We start from the raw sequence: 19,363 nt of genomic DNA on the forward strand, positions 1-19,363 counted from the left end.
TCCTGGGTTTTTCATTGGTCAGCCTGGCTACTGCTTGAAACGTATGCCGATAAAAACATTACAACTTAATACAGTAAAGTGGGTCTTAAGGTTTATTAGCACCATTGAAGTTCTTCAAGTACTTTAATTAGCACCTTTGTATAATGTAATTATGAGCTTACTTCTTTCCGTTACCTACTAGGGATGTGATGCCACTTTAGTATAAGAGTATGAGGTAGTTAAAACCTGTGGGAGTTGTGGTTTTAAACTTCCTCCGTGGAAGATATTCAAAGGCCACAAATGGTGCAAACTTTCACGGTTTTTATTTTTATTTTGTTTTGTTTTTTTGGTTTGACAATAGCTGACATTTTCCACAATATGGTGTTAAAATCGTGAAAGACTTCCAAGTCCTCTCTGGGTGTATTAAATTGCATTGCACAATGCTCCATTCGATCCATCTCTTTCGCCCAGGATTTAAGCAAGTAGATGAGTGGAAATAAATTGAAGGAGGTCAGCTTTCAGTATTAAAAAAGAAAGGGCAAAGAGAGGATATCTTTTAAGTTAGTTTTTGTCCATTTATTTGAAACAGACTGGGCCAATGTCCAAACCGAATTCTTGGTCAGCACCACCAATGTCCAAAGGTGCAATATCGAGTACTGGCAAGCGAGATGGTTTGTTTGTTCTATATTCAATGACTGTTCTGCCCCATTCACCAGTGTGTTGCTGAAACAAAAAGGTCATAATTATTACACAGTTTAGTAATTGACTCAAAGAAAGGGGTCAATGCAGATACTGTACTACTATAACGTTTACTTATCAAAAATCAGTAGCACGGTGTGGTCCCATGTGGGTCAATGTTTAACCTCTTTGAAACTGCCCCTTTCCGCTCAGTTCTGTCATAATTATCTCTTACATTTGTACTCAAATATTGAACTTACTGACTATATCTTTAATTGAGTTAGAGAAATTTGTCCTAGTAAGTGGCAGTGATAACTGACATGATCTGGAGTCCCTCCCTAAATATCACAGGTGGCAATCAATTACTAGCTATGCACAAAGTAATTACAATAAAAGTACAGATTTGATTATGTTACTTACAGTGCAGCTGTCTTCAAGAACGCTGAAAGTGAATCTGCTGTTGCCTTCTGCTCGTAGTTCAACATCGTTGGATCCCTGCAGCATAATGGCCTTCTTCAGGTTTCCAGTTTCTCCGTCCATGTAGCCGATACTGTTCTTGCAGTGGTAGGTAATGTTCTGAGATGCATGGTTAGCCAGGAGGCGCATGAAGGCAAGTTGAGTGGCCATGTCCTTGGAAGTCACTCCTTCCATATTGTATTCAAACTAAGCAAGGGAAAATAAATATGTTATCTATACAGCGCACAACCTGCTATTCTTTTCTCTTTTTTTTTTTTTTTTTTTACAAGGAATGTCCAACAGCCTATTCATAAGTAGAAAGTGAGGGGTAATAGTAAAGGAAAGAGAAAATTTAGGTTCCCTGTCCTTTTCAAATTAAAACACTATTCAGAAAAGGCCAAGAAAGAGAATACCTATTCTATTATATCCCATTTTCCTCAAATGTCTTTGTTTGGTATCACTACAAACTGTGTAAAAGAGCTAAATATGTAGGGTATGATTTAAAGCACTGCTGGAACTTTTTGTTATGTGGCTGAGGGTTAGCACAATAGAAGCACAAGGCAATCTCCCCATGTGCTCACTAACACTCATCCATGGATATTACAGACAAAGATCCTTAAAATATCAAGTGACAGAATCCATCTATTTTCTCCTAATCATCTTGTGTAGCAGGCTTTGATTCAGTTTTAAGTAATGCCATTTTCTGGATTTGTCAAGCCACTGTAATATTTAAAAAATATATAGATTTTATTTTGCTAAAATCAAGTTTGGCAAAATGTCTTCTATTAGATGAATTTACAGTTTTTTTTTTTTTTTTGCAATGAACCAACTGCAAAGCATATAACAGCAGGCTGATAATGTCTTACAATTCTTCTACTAATGGTGAGCGCTAATTAAGATCCTGATGCAAATACAGAATGATAACTTACTTGTGTGCCGCCGTTAATGGTTTCACCAAACCATACGTGCTTGTTGTTCTTTGTGGTCTTGCTGTTGAACCAGTTCTTGGATGGAATGTTGTCTGGGTTGGCACTGATACATGTCTCACCAGTGGAGAAGTCACAGAACACTCTGATGGAATCAGCGTTGCTGCCTTGGTTAGGGTCAATCCAGTAGAATCCTAAAAGGAAGAATAATAGATATAAATTCAAAGATTCTGCTCTTCATAAAATTTAAAACCTCTACCTGAAAATTAGCATGTACAGTATTAACAAGCAATGTTGTATTAAGAAGCAATAACCTGTTGGAGATTTTCATACTGAACTGTGGTTCATAAGTCTTTATTGTGGCTACCCATGCAGTACCTCCAACCCAATCTGCCCAAATTTCTTTACCTATTTCCAAATCATTAAGCATAACACAAGATAGTGGATAGTTTTTGCTCTGTTGATTCCTTTTTAACCACAGATAAATATGCAGTTTTCTTTGTGGGGGATGTTGCATTGAACAATAATTTTACCCCACAAAAAAGATTCAATGCAACCGTTGCTAAATCATTTGAAGACACGGATGCTGATTTTGATTTTACAAATGTAAACTTTTTCTCAAAATGAGTATCATATTAATTAGAGTTTGGGGCGCTAAAATAATAATATGTGCATTAGGTAGGCAGTAGAAATGAGGTAAGAAAAGTTGTGACTATAACATACCACTGCTCCATTCTGGGTGGCTGAGTCTTAAGTCACGGCATGTGCGAGCTGGATTCTTTCTAGAGCCTTCTGGTGTCAGGATTGTCTCGATTTTGCTGTTCAGAGTTTTCAGAGTAGAATCAACTTCATAGTCTTTGGGTCTGCGAGCAGGCTGGTCAGCTCTGTAGAACTCACCACCCTCAAAGCCACCATCATATCCACCTCCAGATGTTCCAGGAAGACCAGGGGCACCAGGTGATCCAGGGGGACCCTAAAAGTGCCATGATAAAATAAAACCAAAATAGTAAACATGTGGGCCTCCAAGGCATTGTGGGCCTGAATGGCAGCAAGGGGGGTGATATAAAATGTTCCCTGACAAAGTTGCAGAGTAGGTGTGAAAATTCTGTTTGAAAACTTTTGTGTTGAACCTGCTTAGTTCTATCCTGTTGAGTAAATTACCAGCAGTACAAATGATAAAGTGACTGGTGAGGATGGAGTTATCTGAACAAATACTGAAGACTCAGAGGTGCCCAAAATCAAATTTGGAGCATAGTTAAGCTCAGACTATAATTACAGAGCCCTGTGCAAGTGCCATATGAACTCTGAAACATTTGAACTTTTTTTTTTTTACTGCAGCATTAAGACTTTATTATATTTCTTTAAGTGCCACATTAATTACTTCAGATCAAAATATTTTGTAATTTCACAGATTTGTAGGCAGTTTTCAGATGTGTGGCTAATGTCACTACTTTGAACAATTTGTACATCCAAATGCCATTTTATTTTTAAAATATAGCTTGAAATATAAGAACACGTCTTTATAGAACCCTGTTTTCAAAATTAAAATCAACCTTCATTTTGCATTCCCAAAATCTTTTCTTTTTAAAATGTTAACATCACTATTCAATAGAATGGAGCCACATCTGGAACAACCTATGGTTCTATACTTACAGCGGGACCTTGATGACCAGGAGAACCACGAACACCAACGGGACCAATGGGGCCAGATTGTCCTGAACGACCATCTTTGCCTGGAGGACCTGAAGGACCGGATGGACCCTAAAACGAACCAATTATTGTGACATAATGAATACATACGCATCTAAAAGCCAGTGTGCTAACATTTCTATATTTGAGGGTACTTTTATGAATGAAATGTACAGTACATACCCGTGGACCGGATGGACCGTTAGAACCAGAGGGTCCCTGCTCTCCTGAAATACCCTGGTTGTAAAGCACACAAGGTAAAATCAATCAAATTGTTGTGACTTCAAATGGATATCAAAGAAATTACAACATTACATTGAAATGAATTACAGCTGTTTTACGCTGCCATGTATGTTCAATGTTTGCTGAGCTGCTACATGTAATTGAAAGCAGCTAAAATATAATGCAGGATTTACCGTTTCTATGAATACATGTACATTGCAAGGTTAACATGACTTTTGTAAACTATCACATATACCACTAACATCTTGTGAGTAGATAGACCGGTAGAGCCAAGATAGTATCATCTTATCATAATTTAGTCTCAACGTCTGCACTTAAATTTGCACTGTTTTTGTTTCTTTTTTCCCTATATTTTGCTCCTCCTGGATTGTCTGAAATATATCATTATACTTGGAACCCGGGAAACAGGTTCTACCAGAGGGTTTGAGCAGGGATATATAATTTGAGCACATATTCTATTGTATATTGCACTATTAACTTGCACGCAACCACTTTTTTATTTTAAGTTGTTAGCGCCTTATATTCACTATTATTCACAATAAACTATCACTGGTATAAATGTGGATGTGCTTAGTCATCATGAAGACAATGACGTCAAATGGAATATTTTTTGATATTGTTAGTTTGCTATATATTTTAGTTAAGTTATAATTCTTTGCTTTTTTTCATAAACAAGCGCAAACTTGGACTTGTGTAAAAAGTCAAAGTAGAGTAGCAGAATCTCTTTCTTTCAATACTAAAAAAAAAAAAAAGCATAATCTGAAGTCATGGTTTGTTTTTTTACTTGGTTATCAAATGTTATATTGAATCATCATTTATTTATTATAACTGGCTAACTATACTTTCATAGCAACTGTAACCTAAATGTTATATTATATATAGCTTATATATTACATAAACAATGTCATTTATATGTTATGTATTAAAAAATAAACAGATCAGTGAAGATCACTCAGTATAGCTACATTTATTTTCAACACAACATCACCTTCGACTGGTGCAAATAAATTAATTTGTGTTGGGCATTAAATTAACACTTTAATTCCAAATTTGAACATATCATACAGTATGACAAACATTGTGCAAACTCCACCTTTTCCTAAAGGTGCAAAGTTTAATTTGCCATCACAGCTAAGCTGTGCGTCATTTATAGGCAGATATGTTCTGTAATTAAAACATTGATCTCTGTGTGTGTGTATCCCCTTTCAGATCAATGGAATGAAACACGACACAATAAAAGTGTGCTTATATCTCCAGGTTTTCTCTGAACAAAATACAAAGATGCTCTTTAATTTGCCCAAGTTCAGAATAACGGACAGTTTTATACTTACAGATGCGCCTGGAAGACCTTGTAATCCATTGTGTCCTTTCATGCCATTCATGCCTCTACCTCCCTTCTCACCGCCTTCTCCTTTGTCCCCACGGCCACCTTGTATGCCCTGTTAAAGAGGAACGCTTATTGAAAGAACTCCTGCACTCATTAAATGGGTCCGTATTTATTCAGATTTTTGTTCCATTCACTTTAATATTTAGAAATATACTTACAGCGGGACCTCTAGGACCAGCAGGACCAGTGGCTCCTGAGAAGCCAGAGGGACCCTAAAATATAACAAAAAGGTAAAGTTGGATGTCAACAAAAAATGTAGTGGTACATTGTATATGCTGGTTCGGCTAATTTCCGATTAAAATCTCAATAGACATACTGTACTGTATATAGGGAATTTTTACTGAAATGAGCCTGAACAGAATCACCCTCTTAATGATTTACAGATGACAGTCTTTCCTGAATTTTGTAGTGTTAGTATCCCAAAGAAACCGCAAAACATGCTTAAAAAAAAGATTTATCCTTATGTACATAGAATCTAGTTAAATTGTATTTTCTATGTTAGGATGTTCAAATGCTTCTGTACGTATGTGAAAGTTCGATGAATTTAATAACTAATGAAGATTCTTAAAAATTGAAATGAGCAGATTAAAAGTATGTTATGAGAAGAAACGGCAAGACTTGTGTAATAAATCTAGTGCTTACAATGGCAATAAATATCACAACTTAAATTGAGTATCATCAAACATTAATACAAACAATATCATCAAACAATAAGTACTAACAGACTGGACCAATTTCTGGGTCCACAATTTAATGGCAGATTCAAGTCAATCACTTTATTTATCACTGGTCACAGTTGATGCATTTCAGATAATGTGAAAATGCCTATATTCATCCTAGGCCTCCTAAAAATGAATGAGATTTAACATTGACTAGTTGTACTATATAGTCCAAAGAATGTGAATGTTGGACACTTACAGGCTCACCACGATTTCCTTGTTTGCCAACGGAGCCAACTGTGCCAGGAGCACCAGGAGCACCTGCACCTCCAGCAGCTCCACCATTACCAGGATAACCACGTTCGCCCTAAATAGAAGTAGATGTGTGTAAGTAACTCCATGTAAGTTCTTTGTTACATTAGCTAGGAAGGAGGTAATTAACTTGGAATCATTAGCTACCAAGCCATATCTTATATGTCAGTTAAAATAAAAGACAATCAAGTGGTCAGATACCTACCTTAGGACCAGCAAGTCCATCACGGCCTGAGGGACCATCATTGCCAGGATTGCCCTACACCAAAAGAAGAAGTATTAAATTAGGCTCCACACGGAAAGAACATTTTGCAAAGACAAAAACACACTATGATAACAGATTAAACTACCTCGGTATATGCTCACCAGGTGGGGAGATATGTAAATGATATCCTCAATATATCAAACATGGTATAACATGCTATAGTATTATTCATTCAGGATTCTAGATTAGATATCAGCTTGGTTGGCTAAAAATGATGTTCCTATGTGCACTTGATACAAAAAATATTCTAACATTTTATGGTTGAGGGTACATAAGTCTTTGGGTCCAGAAAATTAATTTTGAGTTAGACTTCCTAAGACCTGTATTCATCCAAAATCTAAGTTCATTCAAAATGGAAACAGAAAAAAAGAATTCTACCAATTATTGTGCCCTGTGAGGAACAACATTTTCATCCACAGCTGCACTCATTTAATTCTTATTCGTTTTTGGCTGTCATGGACTACACTACTCTGCAAGCCTTTCTCCAATCACTATACAAAAACAGTATTGGCATGACAGGTTTGAGTCGGAAAATGTCCTTCCAGCACAAAGATGGACTGAGAATTAATAGGCATAGACACTGCCACTGTTACTGTTTCTCTGCTGTTGTGCATGCTGGAAGTACATATATACAGTACCATATGTACTTGTATATAAAAAGATAGAATTCTGTTAATCAGTACTACAATAAACAATTTAAATATAATGCACACTGCAAGAATAAATTCAGTCTGCACTAATTAAGCTGGCTACTGATTATTCAAATGATTTATATTGTCTAGAATCACTCGCTTGAAAAAAAATGTTTCTGAATGTAAGTGTAATATTTCACTTACATCACGGCCAGCTTCACCAGGAGCACCATTCATACCAGGGGAGCCCACTGGGCCAGAGGAACCACGTGCACCAGAAGAGCCTGGGGGCCCGGAAGGACCTGGCTCACCCTGTGAAGGGAAAAACACAACACATTTACCCCAATGTCATTGTACATAGTATTTTATATTCTTATTCTCAAAAAAAATGAAAACACAATGATGTAACAATTTATTGTTTTTCTTTTTTTGTTTCACAGACAAATATAGATGCAGGTTTTTATCCATTACATTTATGCACGTGTCATTTTTTTCTCTTCATTATAATTTGCAAGCATCAATCACTCTACACTCTTTTTTTTTTTTACAAGATGGGAACTGGTGGGTCCACCGGAGCTAAACCCACCTAATTACATCTCCACGACTCCCTGGTTTTCTAGATACTTATCAGTGAAGTTACTAGCTTTGCAGCTTCCTATTGGACAGCTTGACTCATGAGATTTGGTGGCCATTTTGTTCCCCTAGAGGGATATTTAAAACCAGTAACTACAGTTCTTAAGAACCTGGGGGGGACATGAAGGTATTTCTTGAAAACAACTGTTCAGAAAAGCATTGTTAAGAACCTTTCAAATACTTTTAACCCTCCTTTTGACCATGGAAATGCAATGACATTTATGGCCTTTGGTACCCCACTAAAGGTGTAAATTACCACTAAGAAAGGCCATTTTGGGATACAAAATAAAGGAAAGGATGCTGTTGATTTGCATTTCTGCATCAACCTCCCGTTTCCTTTACATTGTTGCTGACATGTTATGCCTTAGCTGAAACGGTAAAGGTTTAAAAAGAGGAGAATGATGACACTTCCCTTGACAAGGACAGAATTGGGTTTCATTGTCACTTCCTATGTGGCTTCAAAGTCATAGTTATGCCCTTTCAATATAACCAGAAACCTACATTCATTTGTTCTTACATTTGATCCGGAACCACCAGGGAGACCACGTTCACCTCTTGTTCCTGGAAGACCAACGATACCACGAGAACCAAGAACACCAGAGGGACCAGAAGTACCAGGCGATCCCTATAAAACATAGAAAGAAGACCCATCACATTTTGTATCTCTGCAATCTTTCATACGTAATGTACGTAGTCTTTGCTGCAGATGTTCATAGTACAGAATACAGTGCTCTGAAACGAAAGGGTGGCAGCCTCAGGGGAAATATGTGGAAGTATTTCTTCACGAAAAGGGTGGTGGATTTGTAGAAAAGCTCACCACAGTTGTGGTAAAGGCTGATACAGTAAATACAAACAGTACACTATCCTAAATATGAAAGAAAGATAAGGGTCAAATAGGGTGTGAGATTTTACAACATATATGGGCAGACTAAAGGGGCCTAGAGACCATTATCTACTTTCAAATTCTATGCTTCTTTGTCAGATTTTGATAACTGCCAAATTATGTAATGTTCCTCTACTTCCTTGAGGGACAGCGTTATACTATGTATTTAAAGTTTCACCTGATCATGAGCATGGGAGCAAACATTTTAGAAACTTACAGAAGGACCAGATTCACCAGATGGACCTTTGTCTCCAGCTAGACCTTGTGGGCCAGCACCGCCTTGTTCACCAGGACGACCTACTGGTCCACTGTCACCACGTAGACCTCTTGGACCATCTTTACCAGCATTGCCTGAAGGGCCAGGGGGACCGCCGATACCCTATTAAACAACAAATATGTAAATACATAAATATTTATTCAATGTAGCAGACCAAACACCTATTTTATGCAGGATTTATTTATTGGTCTATGCATCAAACAAATTGCACCAGCGCAATGACGAATATGGGCAAGCATGAATAAAGCTGATCCACAGACACATTACAACCATAAGCTATGATGGATCTTCCTGGATGACTAAATATTAGGCCCAACGTGGACCTGGGAGTTGTACAGAATTGTGATCGCTAAATTATTTCCACCGCCACCTTTTTCTGCTTTGCTGTTATATGTCTTGCAAATCGTGCTACATTTTTGAACATATACTTTATGTTTTGTAAACCAATGATTTAGATATTAATTACCAACTTTTACAAAAATACTTACAGCTGGGCCAGGACCTCCAGTTCTTCCAGCGGATCCAGGGAAACCAGTTGCACCCTGAAAGTAAAAAATACAAGTGATAAGCTTACATGCTAACACGCCATTATCAATGTGACAAAAAAGATGTTGCATGTAAGAGATGTGTTAACTTACAGCTGGACCAGTCTCACCACGAGCACCAGCAGAGCCAGCAGCACCATTGGGACCCTATAACAAAAAACAAAGATTTGTAATATATGGTTATGGTGGTAGGGGAAATGTTGTCCATTTGATAACAGAAACATTCTGTAGTGAGCACTGAATAGATGATCATATAAGATTGGGCATTACAATCGGCTATCATTACTTTGTAATTACAATATGATGTACTGTAGTTACCCAAGGAACTTTCTTATATGTGGAATATTTCAATAAGTGTCATTCTACAAATTTACCATTTTTCCTTGAACATTGACAATAGCTCTGCAGCTATGTTGTCAGTATATTCCTTTCTATTGTAAAGCAGTAACTTGTCACAAAACACTGATTTACATTTGTTTTACATTTATTTTTAATGGTTTTCAGCTCTTCTTGCTAAAATTCTTAAACAAACTCATGTGTAGTATCTTAAAAAAAAACCTCTTTGTAGCTTGAGTACATACTCTATTAGTATCAGCAATGTTATCTGCTCTTTGATACACAGTACTCAAACCCAAATAAAAACACATTCAAACACTATTAAAAATGCAAGTGGTTTTCAAAATAATAAAATCAGATCCAAAACAAACACTCTGCTTATGCACAATGCACGTGTTTTTTTGCCATTTCTAACTTTCATCTTTTTACATGGAAATTAAGTTACTTACGGCAGGACCAGAAGAACCAACTGCACCAAGAAGACCCTGTGGGCCAAGTTCTCCTTTAGGTCCTTTGCCTCCTCTGTCGCCCTTAGCTCCACTGTGGCCAGCTGCACCCTATTTGGATAACAAGTGCACAATATAATTACTACCCTTAATTCCGATCAGTGGGGCTCCTTCATATTTTTAACAACGAGAAGATATATTTTTCTTACAGGGGGACCGCCAAAGCCAGTGGGACCAGATGGACCAGCCTCACCACGTTCACCCTTTAAAAGAGACATGGAAATAACAATGATTTAGATGGGTTTTTTTTGTTGCTACATACCTTCTTTTCTGCTGTGTTCTGTAAGTGCAAGTGCTTTTATAAAGTACTATGGGTTGCTACTTACAGGAGCACCACGGGCACCAAGGGGACCAGCAGGGCCTGAGGGACCAGATTCACCCTAAAGTGGTAAAAAAAGAGAACATTATATTTAGTATTTGAAATAATTAGTATGTAGCATTGACATGTATGTTATATAGAATGTTTAGGGTGCATAATAATGACATAGGTAGGATTACAGATAGCGTCATTCGATGCCACACGCATATTGCTAGGTTTCCTTTGAGAAGTGTTGCTCTTATCAGTTGGTATTCAATATAGATAGGGACAATCAAATAATAGCCCTATTCAAATAATAGCCAGTTAATCAATACAGGAAACAGTGGCCACCCATCTCTAGTAGAGATAAAGGGTTTGATCATAGTTTTCCAGAAACAGAAAAAGGCAACTAAATAAAAACATGCAAAAATAAATAAATAAAACTCTTAAAGATGATTACAGAAAAGCTTAATAATTACAGGCCAACCATTTGTGTTTTAATATCAATATCAATATCATATTTTGCAGATGATGATATGCAAAACAGAAATGAATTGTTTGAGTAGAATACAGGTATATTATTAGGATGCCAAAATTAAAATGTTGCAACTACTCTAATAGCCTTTGTTGCATATTAGATACTTGTGCTTGTATGGTTACAGAGCAAGTGTATAATCATAATGTAGGTAGGTAGCCATTCAATACCCTGTCGCCGGGACCACCAGAGGGACCAGGAGCACCAGCTGCACCTGCAGGACCCTACAGACAAAAAGGAAACACAAAACCATGTGTCATTACAGAATAGGGAACAGCTGTTACAGTCGTTATGGCAGAGGCATGGATAGGATGAAAGCATGGAGTCTGAAGTGGGCTGTGAGGCATGGATAGGATGAAAGCATGGAGTCGGAAGTGGGCTGTGAGGCATGGATAGGATGAAAGCATGGAATCTGAAGTGGGCTGTGAGGCATGGATAGGATGAAAGCATGGAGTCTGAAGTGGCCTGTCTTGTGTCTGATGGACAACTCATTTTGCCTCTCCAAGCAAAAATAAATTAAACACTCTTAAAATGATTATTACCAAATGCAGTTATTTAGCTCTACGCATAACCCTTCAGCATTAAATGAGGTTAATAATTAGAATTGTGTGAATAGCTTCCAAATGGCTTTGCTAAAATATTTTGCAGTTTCCTCCTTCATTTTGTGTTTTTGCGAAAGTTTAAATTGTCACAAAATTGTGTGACTTTTTACAATTTTTTGCTAAAATGGCACTTTATAAAGGGCCGTGTGACTTGATCCTCCTATTTGCTTCTGTGTTGGAATTTGCAATATACATTGACTCATAATACTTGACACATTTTTTGGCAAAGGTTGCCATTTTCCGCAAATTTGTTACGAAACAATACCTTCACGTTTTGCCTGAAATGTGATGAAATAATGGATAATAATCTCTATTAATAATCAGTCAGACATTGGTGCCACTGATATATTGGATCTAGATTACAGTATTTATGCCCAAAGAAATATAAAGTACATTTTATACTTTAAAATACATGATGAACCTGATAATATTTGTAGTAATAAAAGACCAGTGGTCACAATCTAATAGAGTACAGTATATTGGTGTATGACTTATCAATGCTTTCCCATCCACAAAACACAGTTATACTGAGTGTGGATATCGCCCTTATTTGTTTCCCTGCCCACGCTAAATATTTATATCAAGAGATCTGTTACCATATTTACTGGAGTTATATTTTCTTCTATTAATTTACTGGGTAATATGTCTCAGAATTATTGTGAATGAGTAATTAGTCAAGTAATTTTGCTATCCCCTCAACCACTATTTTAAGTTTTAAGACTGTATTTTCTTTAAATGGTATTAGTTACTCAGTTATTTAACCAAAAGTAAATCGGAAAACTGTAGGGGATATGAATTAAGGTAACTAATGGACATGTACAATAAGTTAATGCTAAGAACATCATTTTCATGTTGTGGCTATTTGCATTCATGTATTAAGATTCTTTGCACTAAAGTTGCTCCACTTGCGTGGGCGCTTTTGGAAAAGAGCAAAGTACATGGAGCAATTTTCCATTTCTGTTGCACTATTCACATCCACGAGGTGTGACGTAGAATTCATCTCCTTGGTTAAGAGATCATCAGATATAAGAAACTCAAATACTGTAGCAAGTTTCATACATTTGCCACTAGTGCAAATTGATACACATGAGAATATCTGCTCTGCACTGTGGAGCAAATTGCAAGATGTTGATACATATCTCACTTTGTGTAAAAACATAACCATGTTTTATTTTTGTATGTGGTAGATTAACGAAATGTACTTACTCGGCCGCCATCTCTTCCTGGGCTACCATAGTCGCCTATGTTTCCGCCTTCACCCTATAGAAAGGGAAGGTAATTGTTTAACATGACTAAAACATAAAGCATTCAGTGTGGTTTTGTACATCTCACTTCTAAAAAGGTAGCAAATTATATTACAAAATCGTAAAATTATTACGTGAGACAGCTAATTAAAAATTACCATGAACAAAAGATGTATAAATGCCTATACAGTTCCTAAGAATTAGCATTGAATATGTGTCAATTTAACTTACTGAATAATAATGTAATAACAATAATAATAATAATAATAATAATAATTTCTTTATCTTGATATTCAACAGTTCAGACTATTGAAAGAGGTTCAAATGATTAAACATGTTCACAAATAAGGTATGTTGTCATGCATTACCTTTTCTCCCTTAACTCCAGGAACACCACCAATGCCTCTCTCTCCTGGGATTCCACCAGAGCCAGATGGTCCTACACCCCCAGCTAAACCAGCAACACCGGGCTCCCCCTAAGAGACAGGAAATAAAAATCATGTCAAGCACCCAAGCTATAGGAAAGCACAATCATAACAAAGATCAGCCTCCCATACATACTATCATACAATGATCTCAAACCAACTTTTGTGTCCTTGCAATATTCTCCAGTAAATAATGACAAACACTGCATGGTGCATCAATACATTGCATGAGGACAACAATGCATGTAAAACATAGCCTTTGTACCTTGGTACCATCAGGGCCAGGTGGACCAGAAGGACCACGGGCTCCCAGAGCTCCCAAAGGTCCTACACCACCACTTTCACCGGGAGCACCACGTTCACCCTGTAAAAATAGAGTGACTGAATTAGTAAGATGAATTAAAGAAATAATTAGTTCTATGAAGACATTTGCTGACTACTGTCCCTACAACACATGAACAGAACAGATGGAGTAGTCTTGGTCAATGTTGGCACAAATCATTGGACAAGTTTAAAGTAATCAAGAATTAGGAATGAGCCTCCATGTCAGGCTAAACATGGGGAACTGGTTTTGAGTTAGGGGAATGGCACATAATGGTGGTATATCACAAGAAGACAGTTATACCACTAATAGTTTTACTGTAAAGATTAAAAAAATATTTTTTAAAAAGAGACACAACAATGTCAATGATTTGGTATTGCACAGCAAGTGGATTATTCAAATTTATGTTACATTTGTACATTGCTCTGGGAGAGTGTTGCCTTGATTCCTTTCTGTACTACTGAGGACTATGCAGATTCAAGAGCTCTGCACTCACAGAGTGTAAGATGAGTGGGAACGGGGATATCACAAGCATTTAAATGCCTGTTGTAAAGGTTTATCGCCTTAAGATGTAAAAAAACATTCTGAATTTGTGTAGTTTTTGTTCAAATATATCAATATATATCAAATATATGTCAATGATGCTGGAGATCTCTGTTTCTCCTAAGACAGGGTAATATATAAAAGTATACTTTTTTAGGTTTTAGATTTGATACTCACTCTTGGGCCAGCAGCGCCAGCGGGACCAAAGTCACCAGGAATACCCTAGATAAGGAAAACAAAGTGTCAAATGTTGGTGAAGACGACACATTTGAAATGTAAACATGGTTACTCTCTAAGAGCAATAAAATCAAAGTCTATCTGTGATGTCATGTTTGTTTATTACCTTGCACACTTGTAGTTATTTGTCCAATTATCAAAAGGCCAACTTTTTCTACTCCTTTGGGGATTATTCATTAAGGATGTTCTGGGTAGTATCGCACAGAAACTCCTACTGACGCCAAACTCCCCCAGTATTTCTGCATTAATAATGCACATATACTGCATTGGGTCAACATGTCTCATTCAACTGAGTGAATATTATGGTAATTCTAAAAAATGTTGCTGAGATTTTAATAACACATTTTAACACAGTTACAGTGTCGCGACCTTTTAGTGAATGTAGCCCTATGGGGCTTATTCATTGATTTGTGATAGGGCCGATTAGGGTATTATTGCTGGAAACTCCTGTTGACGTCAAGCTAGGATAACGTCACAATAAATAGGCTAATAGAGCTTCGAGAATCTGGCCCTAAAATCATTACCTTAGTGGCGGTGATGTCATTCAAATTTTTTTTTAAATAATTTATGCATAGGACCTTCATTACTATTCTTCTAAACTAAATGAATATAAACACTCCTATTTAAACAGGAATATGCACTGCTCATGTTCTTGTTCTACATATGCTGTAAGACATATCCACTGTTATTTCCCAGTATTTCATTCCTGTCCTTAAGAACAATATGGTGGCCAGGTCAGACGCATGCCAACTAGGCCCCAGAAAGCTGCCACATTACTGACACCCGGATGCAGCTCCATAACTCATCTGCATTATTTGTGATGGTCGCTCCTTGTGCTACTTACTCTGTCTCCAACCTTGCCAAGTTCTCCAGCAGGACCACCGGGGCCTGGGAGACCCTATTTCAAAAAACAAAAGAACAATAAGTATGATGTTATAGTTGTTTCAAAATGCCTGTTATCAGCAAAATCACTGCAAAACTAAATCCCATATTAACTCCTCAGATACTGTACAATAGCCCAACCTGACCTATATTGCAAATATCGCTTAACCTCCTTAGTGGACCACAAGCCCCTAAAGTAGCAGAATCAGAATGAAATGTTTTTTTTAAATGAAATGTATCTTCCAGTGAAAATTTTAGTCCCACTCCTACTATAGCAATTAGTTCTCACTAATTCTTGTTACCTTCTCTTCCCCTAAATGGTGACAGATTTTTTTTTTATAAAGGGCCACAATTCATTTCCCCCTCCACAAATAACCCTGTCATGACTTATAAAAATGCCATCAAAAAGTCAATAAATAATTTTATGAGCAAAAAATGCTTGAAGGCAAATATTCAATCCATGGACATTAATACACGTCCATGTAGGTTTTTCGAGAATGAGGTTTCTAACCTACTGCGTGGTACAAAAAGTCTACACTCTCTACAAAGAGGTAGTCCACATCCATGTGATTTTTAGAATATAGTGGCAAAGAATACTAAGAATGATATTCAGGCAAAGGGTATTTTTTAGCGTTCAATTTAAATAATTCACTGAAAAGGGTTAAGTTAGATAGGCATAATAAAATGATTGCTATAGAAACGTTGGCACCTCTGTAAGGGAAGTTAAGTGTTGTGGAAAGTTGTACTATTTTGTTATGGTGAAATACAACAAGATAAGGTAGGTAACAGCTGGATTAGAATATTCCCTGTAACTTTAATGATGTAATAGAAGAATGTACTGTATCTCTGTGTCTTACTACAGTCGGATGTATGTGTGCAACTTCTTACCTGGAAGCCTGGACCACCAGCTGGACCTTGTTCTCCCTTCTCACCTTGGGAACCCTAGAGGTCAGGCACATGAACAAATACATTAGGGACTGAACCCTGACATTTTATATAAGCAATCTCTAACATTTGTATTATTATTATATTTATTGGTGTTATAAAAAAGGGTTTGCTACTTACAACAAGACCTGGAGGACCTTGAGCACCATTGTTACCATCAGGACCAGGAGCTCCCTGCACAGATACAACACAGAATGCAAATGAATTGCAAAGACATAAGACAAAGACCATAACTTCATCAAGACTTCTACATGGTACACAATAACAATATATTCAGTATGCATACACGCAGCTGATATGTATGTGGTATATGTATTAATGTATGCATATACAAATATATTTCTAGATTGACAGTTATGTATGATTTTTAATTTGGACACAAGAAAATTAGGGTGAATAATAAGTGAACAAAAAAAACCTCCACCGTACAGTGTACAACAAGTAAAAATGTCACATATGTGCACGTTCACATGTCTCGGACAAAGTGACACACTGTGAGTGCTCATTTGCATGTCATTACCCAGAATCCCTGGCTGCAGTGGCAACATTGCATGCTAAACGATAACAGGGAAAGGCAGGTTTGTAGACCTGTCTGTGGCATGTACAGTAAATGTACTCAAAAGTGGTATCTTTAAAAAGCAAACACTACAGAATAGTGTTATTTTACTGGTGTAACAAATGTCCTCTATAAGGATAATGTAGTCAATCACATTTTGAGCAAAGAATGTAATTTTCACTTTGCGCTGTATTGTGGGTTTTGACCCCGTTTTTACTCTATGTGCGTCAGCTTGAGATTCTTCCAGGAGGAGGTACACAATGCACATATTATAACATATTAAAGAGTTATCAATTTGTTCATCTCTGCGCATCACTTTGCATCACTTTTTTTCCCCTTCATTTGGTGGCAAAAAAAACCCCTGCCAAGTTGAAGGTCGTGTAACTTTCTGACTTCTAACAATGTGCCCCAAACTAATGAAACGGTTTCTTCACGTAACACCACTTAGCAGTCAAAAATAGCGCATGCATGAAAAAGCTTTGTATCTGTATTGATACGTAAACCCAATAGGATTTTTACTAAATATATACAAAGTTGCCTTTATTAAAAAAAAATCTTTTTATTCCTGTCTTTCTATTCTTTGACGGGCATGGTCCCATTTGTACATAACTAGACAACGTTGTAGCATAGTGAATGTAAATATCATTACAAATCATACATACCCTTGTGCCAGAAGGACCTTGGCTACCTTTGTCTCCATTTTTGCCAGGCTCACCCTAAGGGGAAAAAAAATGTGTCAAATACATTTCTTGATAACATACAATATATAATTAGTAACTAACTAGATCTCTAACTATATGTGTATATATAAAATATTGTTACCGTATTGTTATACAGTATTATACAGACTAATTGCCTCATAGACGAATTGCCTCTTAGATAGTACATTCAGGATCAACAAAGGAAAACTCAGCTCATTACATATTACAGTAGCTCAACAGAAAGTACCTGTTTCTATTATTACATGTTAATATTATTGCAGTATATATATATATATATATATATATATATATATATATATATTTTTTTTTTTTTTTTCATTGACCTGTTCTTTCTTTTTAAACAGAAAACATAGACCCCTGTACAATACTTACAGATGGACCCTTGGGCCCAGGGAATCCAATGCTGCCAGGTTCACCTCTAGCACCAGCTGGGCCAGCAGGACCAGAACGACCCTCAATACCTTGGAGACCCTTGAAAACAAAGCGTTTTGTTTATTTCATAGCACAATGATGGTGAAACTAGATGCTGTTTTTATGCCATCCATTTAGATTGTAAAATGTTAAAACAATCCATAACTATATTAACTATATAAAGCATTATTTCATGTTTGGGGTGTGATGATATTTGGTATTTATAAACAAAAAATAGGATTATGCATACGTGATATTTGTGCAGAACGTGCCATATGTGCTGCTTTGTTAAATAAAATCTTTTTGCAGTTTGACATGATGGGAACTGTTCCAGCTCACTAAGGGGCACATTTACCAAGTGCCAGTATGGGTTATCGCACCCCTTCCGGCGTTAACTCCCATTGACTTGAATGGGATTGACGTTGGAATGGATGTAATAACCTGTACTGGGACTTGATTTATGTGCCACGTAGGTTGGTATTTATGCCATGGTAAAATGTAATGGACATTATTTACTAAGCGGTGTTAAATCCTAAGGCACCTTACTCCGTTACAGCAAATTCACTTGAATGTGCCACAATGTACAGTGCCTTCAGTCTTGCTGCTGCTGCCGCCGCTAAATGGATAGAGGCCAATACCCTGTGTCATTTGTATTTTATGTTTATCTTACAAGCAATCATTTCTTAGTGCTGCTTTGTAAAATTGTCACATTTTAAAAGGCTAAAACGTAGAATAGAATATGCTTTATTACAGTAATACATCTTGTTAAAGAATTGCCCAATTACTTACAGAAAGGCCTTCTTTGCCAGCAGGTCCAGAGTTGCCAGAGAAACCAGGAAGGCCCTAAACCATAAAGACATTTATTTAGCACATCTCAATTTCCATCAGATATATAAACCTAACACAAGTGACGCCCTTAAAAATGTAAAACAGTGTTTTAATTGTGGCAGAAAACTAATGTCTACTGCAGCACTATGGCCCAATTCCTGTAACAACACAAACATGTTTTTTTTTCCCCTTAGTTCTGTTCACTTACTGCAATTTTCTCATCTCAATTATCAAAAAATAAATAGTAAACAAAATAAAAAATATCTCCAAGATTCCCTGGATAGGGGAATCCCGCAATTACCACATAATCAAAATATGTTGAATTTTCAGATGAAAATAAATAAATATTTTTTAATGGTGATTGTGATTTTAATATAAAAAAAACCCATTGTGAAAGGAATCAGAAC

The 19,363-nt window shown here is 36.7% G+C and overlaps 1 protein-coding gene across 1 annotated transcript in view; it reads right to left on the bottom strand.

The window, feature by feature from the left end:
• Positions 1-285: 285 nt before the first annotated feature.
• Positions 286-19,363, bottom strand: part of COL1A2 (collagen type I alpha 2 chain) — a 36,508-nt gene continuing 17,430 nt past the window's right edge. Inside the window, exons 22-50 of the mRNA XM_075587329.1 lie at positions 18,918-18,971; positions 18,090-18,188; positions 17,658-17,711; positions 16,560-16,613; positions 16,383-16,436; positions 15,457-15,510; positions 14,553-14,597; positions 13,776-13,874; positions 13,454-13,561; positions 13,048-13,101; positions 11,410-11,463; positions 10,733-10,786; positions 10,556-10,609; positions 10,350-10,457; positions 9,658-9,711; positions 9,508-9,561; positions 8,960-9,121; positions 8,377-8,484; positions 7,431-7,538; positions 6,535-6,588; positions 6,277-6,384; positions 5,517-5,570; positions 5,303-5,410; positions 3,912-3,965; positions 3,693-3,800; positions 2,763-3,012; positions 2,043-2,233; positions 1,078-1,320; positions 286-702 (exon numbers count right to left, since the gene is read on the bottom strand). Of these exons, the coding sequence (XP_075443444.1) occupies positions 556-702; positions 1,078-1,320; positions 2,043-2,233; positions 2,763-3,012; positions 3,693-3,800; positions 3,912-3,965; positions 5,303-5,410; positions 5,517-5,570; positions 6,277-6,384; positions 6,535-6,588; positions 7,431-7,538; positions 8,377-8,484; positions 8,960-9,121; positions 9,508-9,561; positions 9,658-9,711; positions 10,350-10,457; positions 10,556-10,609; positions 10,733-10,786; positions 11,410-11,463; positions 13,048-13,101; positions 13,454-13,561; positions 13,776-13,874; positions 14,553-14,597; positions 15,457-15,510; positions 16,383-16,436; positions 16,560-16,613; positions 17,658-17,711; positions 18,090-18,188; positions 18,918-18,971 (2,748 nt within the window). The 3' untranslated portion in view covers positions 286-555. The remainder of the gene's footprint in view (positions 703-1,077; positions 1,321-2,042; positions 2,234-2,762; positions 3,013-3,692; positions 3,801-3,911; positions 3,966-5,302; positions 5,411-5,516; positions 5,571-6,276; positions 6,385-6,534; positions 6,589-7,430; positions 7,539-8,376; positions 8,485-8,959; positions 9,122-9,507; positions 9,562-9,657; positions 9,712-10,349; positions 10,458-10,555; positions 10,610-10,732; positions 10,787-11,409; positions 11,464-13,047; positions 13,102-13,453; positions 13,562-13,775; positions 13,875-14,552; positions 14,598-15,456; positions 15,511-16,382; positions 16,437-16,559; positions 16,614-17,657; positions 17,712-18,089; positions 18,189-18,917; positions 18,972-19,363) is intronic.

This window comes from Ascaphus truei, chromosome 2 (genome assembly GCF_040206685.1).
Source record: "Ascaphus truei isolate aAscTru1 chromosome 2, aAscTru1.hap1, whole genome shotgun sequence".
Taxonomy (NCBI): Eukaryota; Metazoa; Chordata; class Amphibia; order Anura; family Ascaphidae; genus Ascaphus; species Ascaphus truei.